This window comes from Cololabis saira, chromosome 1, assembly GCF_033807715.1.
Source record: "Cololabis saira isolate AMF1-May2022 chromosome 1, fColSai1.1, whole genome shotgun sequence".
NCBI classification, from domain to species: domain Eukaryota; kingdom Metazoa; phylum Chordata; class Actinopteri; order Beloniformes; family Belonidae; genus Cololabis; species Cololabis saira.
In genome coordinates this window covers 54,922,485-54,936,539 of record NC_084587.1, presented here as the reverse complement: position 1 = coordinate 54,936,539, position 14,055 = coordinate 54,922,485, and the positions used below count along the sequence as shown (strand labels likewise).

At 42.7% G+C, this 14,055-nt stretch overlaps 1 protein-coding gene across 1 annotated transcript in view; it reads right to left on the bottom strand.

Annotated features, from left to right (window-relative positions):
• The window catches only part of col9a1a (collagen, type IX, alpha 1a), a 39,584-nt gene that overhangs the window by 8,456 nt on the left and 17,073 nt on the right, over window positions 1-14,055 (bottom strand). The window contains exons 24-31 of the mRNA XM_061727493.1: window positions 10,122-10,193; window positions 8,346-8,381; window positions 8,202-8,246; window positions 7,236-7,268; window positions 6,792-6,938; window positions 6,532-6,586; window positions 6,264-6,452; window positions 270-347 (exon numbers count right to left, since the gene is read on the bottom strand). Coding sequence (XP_061583477.1) covers window positions 270-347; window positions 6,264-6,452; window positions 6,532-6,586; window positions 6,792-6,938; window positions 7,236-7,268; window positions 8,202-8,246; window positions 8,346-8,381; window positions 10,122-10,193 — 655 coding nt within the window. The remainder of the gene's footprint in view (window positions 1-269; window positions 348-6,263; window positions 6,453-6,531; window positions 6,587-6,791; window positions 6,939-7,235; window positions 7,269-8,201; window positions 8,247-8,345; window positions 8,382-10,121; window positions 10,194-14,055) is intronic.

The window sequence follows — 14,055 nt, the reverse complement described above, 5'->3', positions numbered from 1 at the left end:
TTCATGATCCATAATCTCAATGTTTCATGATTAATAATCTCAATGTTTCATGATTAATAATCTCAATGTTTCATGATTAATAATCATTGAGATTATGAATCATGAAACATTGAGACTATTGATCAAGAAACATTCATTAATAATCTAAATATCTTGTCCAACCAAACAGTATTTACTTCCAGACAGCTTTACAAAACGGTCAGAGCTGTTTATCAGTGAAGAGTGCTCGGCTCATAAACTTGAGTTATTCTGAGTGTCTTGTCCGTTACCTGGCATGCCCGGGACCCCCGGTTCTCCCTTGGGTCCTCTCAGAGTGTGTCCTCTCTCCCCTCTGTCGCCCAAGTCACCTGCAGAGAGGAAGTTAATTATCACCGAGCAGAAACACATCATTAAAGTTGCTAAATTTAGCCAGATATGAGGTGAGGTTCAAGGCTGAGACTCAAAACCTCATTTGGTTTTTCATTAAAATATCTGAAGTGAATACAAGGACAGGCGAGTCACAACTGTAACCTGAACAAAATACAATATGTTTTATTTAAGAAAATTGGAAATCAGTTATTTAGAGAGTTTACAGCTTTTGCAACTTCTACATTTTTACTTTTTTCTACATATGAGCTTTGAAGACGTCTGGTTTGCATCTCTGCGTCTCCAGCTGAGAAATGCAGCAACACACCAGCAAAGGCCGACAGATAAGAGCTGCGGCGTGTGAAGGTTTTCCCTCCATCGCGGCCTCTGACCTACAAATCAGTCTCAGAACGACGTCTTCCGGGACGGGACTATTCCCAAAACGCATCTGGAGCAGCGAGGGGACTTTCCAGAGGAGCTGTGAGTGACAATAAGGTGTTTTGCAAATCTTTGGAATAGTTTCCATAATATTTGTCTTTCCCTCCCTCATCAGCTCATGCACACCAACTATCATGCTGAAGCCAGAGTGCTAATGAATAAACCTCTTCTCTAGAAATGTTTTCTGGGGAAGTTTTAGAAAAAAATTAAACCAAAAATGTACATTTGTAATGTATTTTATTGTAATGAGCAGATATCAACAAAACCCACTCAGATAAAAGTTCAGAGCAAACACAGAAATGCTTTAATGTGCAGCTAACATCATGCAAAGGTGACTGTAATCAGCAGATTAATAAGTGAAACAGTTTTGATGCAATCTGTCGGTTTCCTTAGTGAAGCAATTGTTATTAGAGTTATTTCATTGGCTTTTTATTAATTGGATTAATTTGGAATGAGCTAATTTGTATTGTTGAAGTGCCTTGAGATGACATTTGTCCTGATTTAGCACTACATAACTAAAGCTGAATGGAAGTGAAATGAATTATATATAATAGGTGGAAGGTGAAGATGCCAGGACCGGGAATAAAAGAAAAGGCTTCTGCTCGTTTCTGAACTGCACACTACACTTATGATGCCTTTTGATTTTACCAGTATGTAGTAAACAGTATGCATGATACAGAAACACTGGTGTGTACCAGTCTTCCTCTCAAACCCCTTAATGATCACATCACAGCAGTCACGGGACTGGATCCAGTTTGTGTCTCAGCTGAAGTTTAAGGTTTTACTCTGTGCTGACTCACTGCCATACATGTAAACGGGTCAATGACGTGACGCCTATATTTCTGAAAAACTGATTTTTTTTTCAATTCAAAAAAGGTTTAAATGGATAAAAAATATATATATATATAAACTTCCTGTCCCACATATGGACTCAGTTGAATTTTACAAAAAATACTAGTTATTTAGGATTTTGTTGTTGTTTTAAGTGTCATAATGTCATGTGGTGCGACCGTCCAACCAGGACTCTGGTTTTGAAATCACTGTAAATGTTGTACTGTAAATCAATCTTCTTCTATCTGGCATGATTTCCCAAGTGTCTTGTACTGTGTAAGATTTATACACATTTATATTTATATTTCCATCATAATATACAAACAAAGTTTGACTGATGTCCATTTTATGAAATATCATGTGGCGCGACCATTAAAAAAACAATCATTTTTGTATAAAACTGAAAACTTAAAAAAAAAAAGATGTCAAGATGTTAAGGAAATTAATTTATTTTAATATGAATCATGGTTGCACCATATGACCTTTTTTAAGGCTAGTGCCAATTCATCTTGACAAAAAACTCAATTTAAAATTTTTATATGAATTTATGTGTACACAACATTCTTAATGTTTGAACTACTGCAATAGATATTCTTTTTTTATTATTTTAAAATTGACCTGTTGAAAATCCTTATTCGTCATTGACCCAAATACTGGGTCTCTTCAAGCAAGAGGGGGGTCAGAGTTCAACACTTTGCCAAAACCTGACAGAGAATCATCTATTAACTTAAAATAAATGGATCCTTTATTAAAAATAAAGTCAGCCTACTACAGTATCACCTTAAGGATATATCAAGGTTAAAAGAGACGTCTCAGCAGCAGGAGCTGGAGACACAACTGCAGATCATCCAGAACTCTGCTGCTCCAGTCCTCACTAGGACCAACAAAGTGGACCACGTCAGTCCACATCAGTCCACTTCAGTCCACATCAGTCCACTTTAGTCCACTTCAGTCCACATCAGTCCACATCAGTCCACTTCAGTCCACTTTAGTCCACATCAGTCCACATCAGTCCACTTTAGTCCACTTCAGTCCACATCAGACCACATCAGTCCACTTCAGTCCACTTTAGTCCACATCAGTCCACTTTAGTCCACTTCAGTCCACATCAGTCCACTTTAGTCCACATCAGTCCACTTTAGTCCACTTCAGTCCACATCAGTCCACTTCAGTCCACTTCAGTCCACTTTAGTCCACTTCAGTCCACATCAGTCCACATCAGTCCACATCAGTCCACTTCAGTCCACATCAGTCCACTTCAGTCCACGTCAGTCCACATCAGTCCACATCAGTCCACATCAGCCCACTTTAGTCCACTTCAGTCCACATCAGACCACATCAGTCCACATCAGTCCACATCAGTCCACATCAGTCCACATCAGTCCACATCAGTCCACATCAGTCCACATCAGACCACATCAGTCCACATCAGTCCACATCAGTCCACTTCAGTCCACATCGGTCCAGCTCTGAGCTCTTTACACTGGTCTTCATCAGTTCCCAGAGTCAGAACCAGACATGGAGGAGCTACGTTCAGCTTCTATGCTCCACATGTCTGGAACAAACTCCCAGAAAGCCTCAGATCAGCTGAAACACTCACTTTATTTAAATATTTTAAGTATTTTATTTTAAATAAATAAATGCCAAAGCAACTGCGCATCATTCTGCTGAAGGATTCAGGATGTGCGGGGAAATCTCAGCTTGTGTTGGAGTTCTAGCCGTTTCAAGCCAGTTATGTGACTATTTGTATAGAAATGATCTGTTTGAAGTCTTTCAGTCAGGGTTCAGAATGCATCATAGCACAGAGACAGCACTGGTTCGAGTCACGAATGACCTCCTTATGGCCTCAGATAAGGGATTAGTGTCCATACTGGTTCTACTGGACCTCAGTGCTGCTTTTGACACTATAGATCATGGCATTTTACTGCACAGGTTAGAGCATGTTGTTGGGATTAAAGGGAAAGCTCTATGTTGGTTTAAATCATACCTATCTGACAGGTTCCAGTTTGTTCATGTACATGAGGTTTCTTCAGAACAGTCAAGGGTCTGTTATGGTGTTCCGCAGGGTTCAGTGCTAGGGCCAATCTTGTTCAGTTTATACATGCAGCCGTTGGGAAGTATAATCCAGAATCACGGCATACACTTTCATTGTTATGCTGATGATACGCAGCTCTACTTGTCTATGAAGCCGGATGAAACAGAACCGTTAGTTAAACTTCAGGCATGTCTTAGGGACATCAAGGACTGGATCTCCAGAAATTTCCTGCTTCTAAATTCAGATAAAACAGAGGTTATCATTCTTGGTCCAGAGCATCTTAGGAAGGGATTAGATGGTGTTGCGATGGCTTCCAGTGCAACTGTGAGGAACCTTGGTGTTATTTTCGATCAGGATTTGTCGTTTAAACCATATGTCAATCAGGTTTGTAAAATAGCCTTTTTCCATCTCCGTAATATTGCAAAGATTAGGAAAATCCTCTCACAGAGTGATGCAGAAAAACTAGTTCATGCGTTTGTATCTTCTAGATTAGATTACTGTAATGTGTTGTTAGCAGGATGTCCAAGTAATTTGCTGAATAGGCTCCAGCTGATCCAAAATGCAGCAGCACGAGTACTGACAGGAATTAGCAGGAGAGACCACGTCTCTCCAGTGTTAGCGTCGCTCCATTGGTTACCCGTAAAATTCAGAATCCAATTTAAAATTTTATTACTTGCGTATAAAGCCCAAAACGGCTTAGCTCCGCATTATTTGCAAGACCTGATAGTGCCTTATGTTCCTGTCAGAGCTCTCCGTTCTCAGAGTGCAGGTTTACTCGTAGTTCCTAGAGTATCTAAATGTAGATTTGGAGGGCGGGCGTTCTGCTCTCAGGCACCATTACTATGGAACCAACTTCCAATCTGGGTTAAGGAGGCTGACACCACCTCCACCTTTAAAACTAAACTTAAAACATTTCTGTTTAGTAAAGCCTATAGTTAGTGTTTAGTAAACCTCTAGCTGGTGTTGGTAAATCTCTAGGTAGTGTAAACTTTAGTGTGTCAGAGTCGCTCCTGTGGTTTCTTGTGCTGGCCCCCCCTTCTCCTCCCTTTTCTCTCTTTTGTCCATGTTGCAGCATCCTTTGCCGGACACCGGAACCTGCAGGTGGTCGTGGGTGGCTTGTAGCTTGCATTACGGAGCACAAGTCTTTCCCCGACCCTGCACCCCAACCTGGGACTTGCTGATTGGGCCGGAGCTTCGGGAGCTGCGTGCTGGCCTGCGGTCCCCACCCCTGGTCATCCCGTTGCTGCTTCCACCTGCCTGCTGTGCTGTTGCCGTCCCTGACCCATCAGTCTGGCCCTCGGCAGGAGGGTCCCCCCTGATGAGCCTGGTCCTGCTCAAGGTTTCTTCCCTCCTAAAGGGGAGTTTTTCCTTGCCACTGTTTGGCTTAAGGTTTTTCTCCCACTAGGGGAGTTTTTACCTGCCATTGTTTATGTAATAACTGCTCGGGGGTCATGTTCTGGGTATGGGTCTCTGGAAAGCGTCTAGAGACAACTCTGTTGTATTAGACGCTATATAAATAAAATTGAATTGAATTGAATTCTACATGTCAGTCCAGGCTGCCCTCACAGGATCAGGTCCAGATCCTTCTCCTGAATTCGTTGTTAATTTAAAGTTGAATAAAGATGTTTAAATCTGTAATTTTTCATTTTTAGACGATGTGGCCATGTGCCCCTGCACAACAATGATCCAACAAGGCTGTTACTTGTCTTATATCTGTGTTTCCTGATTGAATAGGCCTAAAGCTTGAGTTATGGTTCTGCGTCAAAACGACGCCGTGCCTACGGCGTGTGGTACGTGTCGTCGCAGAACACCCGCCGTCACTGACGCCGTCGCTGACGTCACCTCCCAAAAATTGTAACTACACGTCGAGGCGACGCAGACCAAACGCAGAAGAGAGGGCTGTGATTGGTTCACTTGGTAGCAACGCATTTCCGGTTTCCGGTTTGAAGCAGTCGTGAACTTTCAGCGCTCTTTTCTTCGTGTATGTGTGATTTTTTTTGTTTTGGTTTTTTGCACAATAGTTGTCCTTATCTCTTTGATTCACTGTGACCGGAAAAAGTCGATAAACCATTCAGGAAAAGATTGCGAATTAGCGGTCACGGGGGGTACTGCACCGCGGAGAAATGGAGTGACGGAGAAGTCCGAAGGATCACGACGGCGTCATGGTGACGGCGTGTGCTCTGCGTTGGTTTGACGCAGAACCCTAATTCACGCCTAACTGACCACAGAGTCACAGGCTCTGTCCTTAAACGGTCAGGCTCAGGACGGGATCATTCATCTGATACGGCCGTTGCTCACAGACCGGTGCAGAGACATCATTCCTGCAGATGTGAAGGCAGCTCTGCAGCAGCAGCTCTGCAGCAGCAGCTCTGCAGCAGCAGCAGCTCCGCAGCAGCAGCTCCGCAGCAGCAGCTCTACAGCAGCAGCAGCTCTGCAGCAGCAGCAGCAGCAGCTCTGCAGCAGCAGCAGCTCTGCAGCAGCAGCTCTGCAGCAGCAGCTCTGCAGCAGCAGCTCTGCAGCAGCAGCAGCTCTGCAGCAGGAACCCTGTCCTTCTACCTGTTCCCGTCTACAACACGGTGATGATTAGGTGTGGAGGTGTTGGCTTGGATCTCACCTTTGAGCCCTTTCCGCCCCATGGACCCGGGCGGGCCCTTCAGACCCGGCAGGCCTCTGGATCCACCATGTCCGGGGAAACCGTTCTCTCCAGTGGCCCCCGGAGGTCCGGGTGGGCCGGGGGGCCCGGGGAGCCCGCTGATGCCGGAGTCAGGCCGGCTCAGGCTGGCTGCTAGCTGAGCCAGCTGCTCTGTGACAGGGACAGAGGGTTTACTGATGACAGTCTGGTTTCTGCTGCCAACAGCCAATCAGCAGCATCGCTGGCTTACCTTGCATTACTCTCATGCAGACTTGTTTGATGTGAGTATCTGTCGGGGATTTACCCTGCACACACACATTGTTGACAGTATTGAGACATTTTTTCTTGATAAAATGATCAACATTTTCAACATTGGAGTTATTTAGTTGTTTTTTTCAGTGTCATGATAACTTTATTGTGTGACGTTTAGGTGTGTTTATGCTGCAGGAGCTGCCCCAGCAGCCCAGATTCAGCACAAAGCTTTGAAAGGGCAGCGGTTGATCCCCTCACCGCGGGTCCCTGCGCGCCGATCACCCCCGGCAACCCCATGTTGCCCTGCATGCCCCGGGGCCCCGCCTGGCCCGCCTTGCCCTCTTTGCCCGGCAGGCCTCGGCCGCCCTCCGGCCCTTTGTTTCCCGTCTCTCCCGGCCGGCCCGTCTGCTCTCAGCAACAGCAAACGGTCACCAAAAACACAGAAAGAAGGAGATGCTGAGGGGCAGATGCAACAGCTTCTCACCAAAGATTCACTTCATTAACAACAAAAAGCAGCTGACTCTCAAAATCCTTAGAAGCCGTTTAAGTTCAGAGAGAAACTGTAGCAAAGCTAACTGGTGTTTTCTAATGAGCATTTTCCTATTTCAATAAACAAAAACTGATGCTGCAACTTTTATTTTTGTGGGATTACATACCGTGAAGACAGAAATGTATATGAAGCTAATTTAAAGGTGCACGTACCGATCCTTTCTCCCCTGGTTCTCCTTGGTCTCCCTGAAATGGAAAACACATGTTGGCGGCTGCGTCCACAGATTCCTCCACATTTGTTTCATATTTTGATCCCGTTACATCCAGAGCTGGTAGTAACAAGTTACATTTACTCTGTTACATTTACTTGAGTAAGTTTTGGGAAATGTTGTACTTTTAGGAGTAGTTTTGAATCACTATACTTTGTACTTTTACTTGAGTAGATTTGTGAAGAAGAAACTGTTCCTCTTACTCCGCTACATTAGGCTACGTTGAGCTGTTACTTTTCTTTTATCCCTTTTATCCACGTACGCGTCAATCTCATGACATCACTGAGTGATTCTTTGGGAAAAATGTTTGTTTTTGCATGTTTTGTCACATTTACACAGACTCAAACACACACAGAGTTTCTATGAGTTCATGTTTGTTCTAGTTCTGCCTGGTTAAAAAAGAAAAGTACAAAGGCTTGAAATTTTGTGCTACTTGTGCTTAATTTATTTTTTTATTTTATTATTTATTAAAGTACTTGAATTTACTTTAAGCTTATTTTAATTTAAGCTATTTTTTATTAATTTTAATTTATTTTATTATTTTATTGATTTAATTTGGCTGAAGATGATTATTTTGTACTTTGTCTGTTTGAATAGTTGTGTAAAAAAATAAATCAGACGTTACTCAACAGTTACTCAGTACTTGAGTAGTTTTTTACTTTTACTCAAGTAATTATTTGGATGACTACTTTTTACTTCTACTTGAGTCATATTATTCTGAAGTAACAGTACTTTTACTTGAGTACAATTGTTGGCTACTCTTCCCAGCTCTGGTTACATCCCACCATTTTAAGATAGTTATTACACGCCACACATTTTTAATCCCCCCTGACGGTCTCTTTCCTCTGTTGGTCCTGCAGAGACGTATGGCCTGGATGAAGCACCAGCAGGTGCTGCAGCTTTTACTCACCAACTCTCCGGCCTCTCCTGGCGTTCCTTCAGCTCCTGCATCTCCCTAACACCAAGACAAAGACCAGATTTGTGCCTTTAATCTGACGTATCTCACTGCCTGTCAGCCGTCCTGCCAAGTTTGATATTGAACTTATTAAAATACCTGAACTCCCTTTGGACCATCCAGACCAACTGGACCCTGAGGAAAGAAGACAGGATTAGTTCTGGCATCATGAAAGTGTTACGAGGGAAACAAGGACTCAGACACAGATGCTGTAAAAGCTGCTCTGGAGGTTTCAGGGTGTCAGAGAATCCATAACCTGCTTCTCCCTGAATGAACTTGATTTATATTTTGGGAAGTGAGGCTCAAATGTGACAGTTTAGGACTCTGGATCATTAAAACCGGGGTTTCTTTTGCTTAAATTTGAGCAGCAGTTTTTACGTTGTTGCTCCCGTCCCATGATCTTTGTGCCAATGGGACCATAAATCTTTAAATATAATTTTAATTCTGTAAATCTACTCTTTACACTATCTTCAATAAAACCTTCATCCTGTTCATCTTGTCTTCATCAGAGTTGAGAGACACACTCTTAAATACAGCAACATTTGATGTGTTAAATAAGCTCTTAGGCTCCAAACCTGTCAGATTATTTAAAACACAAACATTCATGTGTTTAGGCACTTCTGGTTTACAGGGCAAACCTCGTTAATCTGCCTCCAACTGATCACGCTAACAGATTACAGGACTGTCTCAGAACATTAGAATATTGTGATAAAGTTCTTTATTCTCTGTAATGCAATTAAAAAAAACAAAAATGTCATACATTCTGGATTCATTACAAATCAACTGAAATATTGCAAGCCTTTTATTATTTTAATATTGCTGATTATGTCTTATAGTTTAAGATTAAGATTCCCAGAATATTCAAATTTTTTGAGATAGGATATTTGAGCTGCAAGCCATGATCAGCAATATTAAAATAATAAAAGGCTTGCAATATTTCAGTTGATTTGTAATGAATCCAGAATGTATGACATTTTTGTTTTTGTAATTGCATTACAGAAAATCACAATATTCTAATTTTCTGAGACAGTCCTGTATATTCATTCTTTTACATTTTTACATTCTCATCAAAGTTTCTAATTAATTTGCACCGCAACATTTATAACTTCGCTTCGTGGATTAATAAACTATTTCCGTTGAAGTTAGAGCATTCCGGGTGTCACCTTGGTGGGTGGACTTGACTTGACACTCAGGTTGATGTCTTGCTGTCTAATCATCAGTATTTCACATGTTTGCGTTGTTTAACTAAATGGTTTGCACATAAATCCTTTCTAATTAGATTCTCTTTTGCTCTTTTTGTTGCTCTTTTTGTTGTTCTTGTTGTTGTTCTTGTGCTCTGCCAGCTCTTGGCCTTGCAGGTGAAACTATGAGAGCAGTGCTCTCAGGCCAGAGGAGCACACCAGTGAGATTAAACGCATCATTAACCTCCGGAGAGAGAGATCAGATCATATGACCTGCTCATGTGATACACAATATATCATGTCGTGACTCTACACTGCAAACACTCAGAGCTAATCCTTACTTTAGAAATCACAAAGCAGAAATGTATGTATGTGCATACTTGCTCTGAAAACAGATTTTGTTACGTTTAATATAATGCATTATCAAAGATTGTACCCATGTTTTGGTCTGGATTTTGTATCTGATCAAATGAAGACTCTTGTTTATGTTCTTTGATTTTCTTTGTGTCTCAACCAGGAAAGGTGTTTTTCACACCTGTTTGATGGTGACATCTGCAAACCACCATCATATCCATCTGATTTCAATAATATACCATTTGAAGGTACACAAATAGGAATAAAAGATGGGTGTGGGGTGTGTTTCTGTGATCTGCATTGTTGTGACTTTGCTTGAGATGATGTTAGCGTTGCTTACCCTGTGGCCCTTCTCGCCCCGATAACCAGCAGGACCAGGGAGTCCCGGAAGTCCTGGATCCCCTTTACCTCCCTGTTAAAACACACACACACACACACACACACACACACACACACACACACACACACACACACACACACACACACACACACACACACACACACACACACACACACACACACACACACACATGCAGAGGTGTCAAGTAACGAAGTACAAATACTTTGTTACCTTACTTAAGTAGAAATTTTGGTTATCTATACTTCACTGGAGTAATTATTTTTCAGACGACTTTTTACTTTTACTCCTTACATTTTCACGCAATTATCTGTACTTTTTACTCCTTACATTTTAAAAACAGCCTCGTTACTCTATTTCATTTGGGCCTTTAAATAAAAACTATCCAGTTAAATTGCTCCATCCGGATAGAGCAGGGGTTCTTAACCTTTCTGACCTTGGGGCCCAATTTTTTTCAGTACAGAGTGGCCCGGGGCCCATTAAATATAAACACTCTATAGCAGGAGTATTCAACTAAAACTTTAAGAGGTCCATTTAGAGAAAATTTACTCAAGCGAAGGTCCAGAACATCATAAAATATATATATATATATATGTGTGTATATATTCAAGTAGCCTCATAGTTGTATCAACATCTGCATCTGACTGTTATATTAAAAAAGTACATATTTGCCAATTAACATGTTTAACTTGAATTAAACATATTTTTTTCTCTTAAAAATAAAGTAGATTTTATTTTATTTTTCAAATGCTATCTTATTTTATTTCTCTACCAGCAGTTTGAATTTCCCCTTTTCTTTGTTAATTGTCTCAACACATTTTTATACTAAATTAATATAAACACATCTTAACAATTGAACAGTTTTGCAGTTTCTCTTTCTTCCCCTCTTATAATCTTATGCCCCCACTTTCTGTCGTTCAGTGAGAGAACTGAGCTCTAACTTCTCCTGTCAGGACTTTAAATCTGGGCTGGATGGTGTCAGGTTCTCATATGCATGTGGAGGTGCTTATTGATGAGCCTGAAACGATATTTAGTTTTAATTATGTTCACTGTGGAGAAAGCTGCTTCACAGCTGTATCTGGACCCAAACATGGGCAGGATGTTTTAAGATGGTCAGTTTATTTTTCTGTGACTTCAGTTCAGACTTGAGTGGATATGTTTGATGAAAAACTTTGTGTTTTGTTTCAGTGGCCTTTCACTTTCGCACTTTGAACGCCACGGTCTCTGAACGTATGAGACACTGGTTTTGTCCCAGTGGGAAGACTGAACAGGATGAATTTGTCCATTCCGGGTTGCATATTTAAAAATACAGCGAGGACAAAACTTAGTTTGATTTTACTTTAAGTTATTTACATTAATAAGTTGTCAGGACTCAGTGTGTCGGGTTCATCCGAGCCTGATCAGCTGCGACGGGCACAGCCCGCACTGCAGCTCTCTGGTCGCGCTGCAGCAGTTACTTTCCGATGCTTTTTCGAAAGCCCGAACAGTCCAGTCCAGCAGACACGACAGCCCACGCATCTACATCTACAATCCTTCAGCAGTAACGACGGAGCCCACCGCCCGAGCGGCACCGACCTCCCCGGCCGCGGGGACGCGCCGGGATAAATGATCACGCCGCGCTCGCTCGCTCTGGGCGCAGACCCAATTAATCGATCACTAATCCTGGCGGATCTAAACGTACTCTGTGCAAAATGAAGGATTTTCTCTGTAAAGACACACCATTTCTCTTACTATTACACGTACAGCTAGCTGAGTGTCTTCTCCTCCTCATTTGGTTGGGAGTTGCTATGCAGTCCCGCGGCCCTCGCGGCCCACACGTACAAAACTGAATTTTTTTTGGCGGCCCACTAGATGGCGCTCGCGGCCCAAGTGTGGGCCGCGGCCCTATGGTTAAGAATCACTGGGATAGAGTGAATTTGGTTGTGGTTGTTTCAGATGTTCTTGTCCAGTTTTGTTCTTACATCCGTTCCCTCAGATTCCTGCAACTAAACTTGGATGTACATTCCGATAAAGGTTAGGATAAATGATAACATGCCTCTGAAGTTAGACTTTTTGCACCATTACAATACTTATAGGCAACTAGTCATCATATCTCCTGCTCTCTGAAACACATGTTACTGCTCAATAGTACACATATATGCTTCTTTAAGATATTTACATTATACTAAGATACATTCATTTTCAATGGCTTTTGTCCTTAATGGCTTTTTTCCCCCTTACATTACTTTTACTTTTATACTTTAAGTAGTTTTGAAACCAGTACTTTTATAGGAATATTTTTAAACACTAGTATCTATACTTCTACCTGAGTAATGAATGTGAATACTGAAGACATCTTTGCAGACATGACCTGCTGAAGCCACAAAGTACTCGCACACGTGCATGTTCAGAATCATTCAGGTCTGAGAGTCTCAGGTTGTGAAAGGTGACCCCCCTCACTCAGATTAACCTAACCATGTCTACAAAAACCCCAAAACAAAACAGCATTTCCAGCTTCCATCCTCTGAGCGGAGAGTCTGGGCCACCGGCCCACTCTCTCCCACACCGGCCCACTCTCTCCCACACCGGCCCACTCTCTCCCACACCGGCCCACTCTCTCCCACACCGGCCCACTCTCTCCCACACCGGCCCACTCTCTCCCACACCGGCCCACTCTCCCCCACACCGGCCCACTCTCTCCCACACCGGCCCACTCTCTCCCACACCGGCCCACTCTCTCCCACACCGGCCCACTCTCTCCCACACCGGCCCACTCTCTCCCACACCGGCCCACTCTCTCCCACACCGGCCCACTCTCTCCCACACCGGCCCACTCTCTCCCACACCGGCCCACTCTCTCCCACAGCCGTGGCCCGCCCAGCCGTCGCCCGCCCAGCCCTCAGATGTGTCAGGGTGCATGTGGGCATTCCTGGGGAACAGAGATTTCTTTCACGGCCTCCCAGCTTCTCTTCCAGCCCCGAATCCCCCCTGAGCTGCAGGGGGAAGAAATCCTTCTAACAATCGCCCATTCATGCCCACTCGCTTATGGATTAGAGACTAAACTGCAAGGACTGAAGTTCATAAAGACCAGCAACACTGGAATACAAGCACAAAACAGCCCTGCACTTCCTAGCGGTAGATGCCAGTTAGATACGAGGCTTATGGAGGACAGTCATTCTGGTGTTGAATAATACGCAGGATATTTAGAAACTCTGATTGTGCTGGCTGTAACTTTAAGGGTATGGATATCCCTGAACCTGCAGCAGCAGAGTTCAGGCCTGAGCTCAGTCCCTTCTGCTTTCACCTTAATTGGAAGGCTTTTTTTTTTCCACACTGTGTAGGTTTCAACATATATTTGCTCTCCCTTTCATCCATGCTCTTTACTTCAGTGTCGTTATTATAATCCAGTTCCTTTCTCCCCAGTTTCTTAGCTCTCCCACTCGGTAATTCTTTTATCCCCATTATCCAGGTTTGTCTCGCTGCCAGCAGGAGATCTCAGAGGATTTGTAATACTTTCATGACTGGATGGAAAAATCCTTGACTACATGTTAATAGTGAAGTCCTTGAGTGGTGTGCTAGCATGTTTCACTGACTTAAAATATGTCCAGTAAGCCGATTTAAATGAAAAAGAAAACAGTTTATTTTTTGGTTGTAACTGGAGTGTGGAGCACCACAGGGTTTAATAATCAGACCACACCCTCTTTGAAAATTCAGACCTTCTTCTGGACCATTTTCCTGTTAAAACCAGTCAAAAAAGTAAAAAACCAGTCCGTGAGACTTTCCCACATCACTCTTTTCTTTTTACTTACACTTCACCAAAGTATTTCTTATTCAGGCTGTGACCAGGCCATATATTTGGGATGAAACTGAGGGATCTTTTCCATCTCCTTTCAATTAAAGCTTCATACAAAGCAGTTTGGGGCATTTTCCTTTTAAG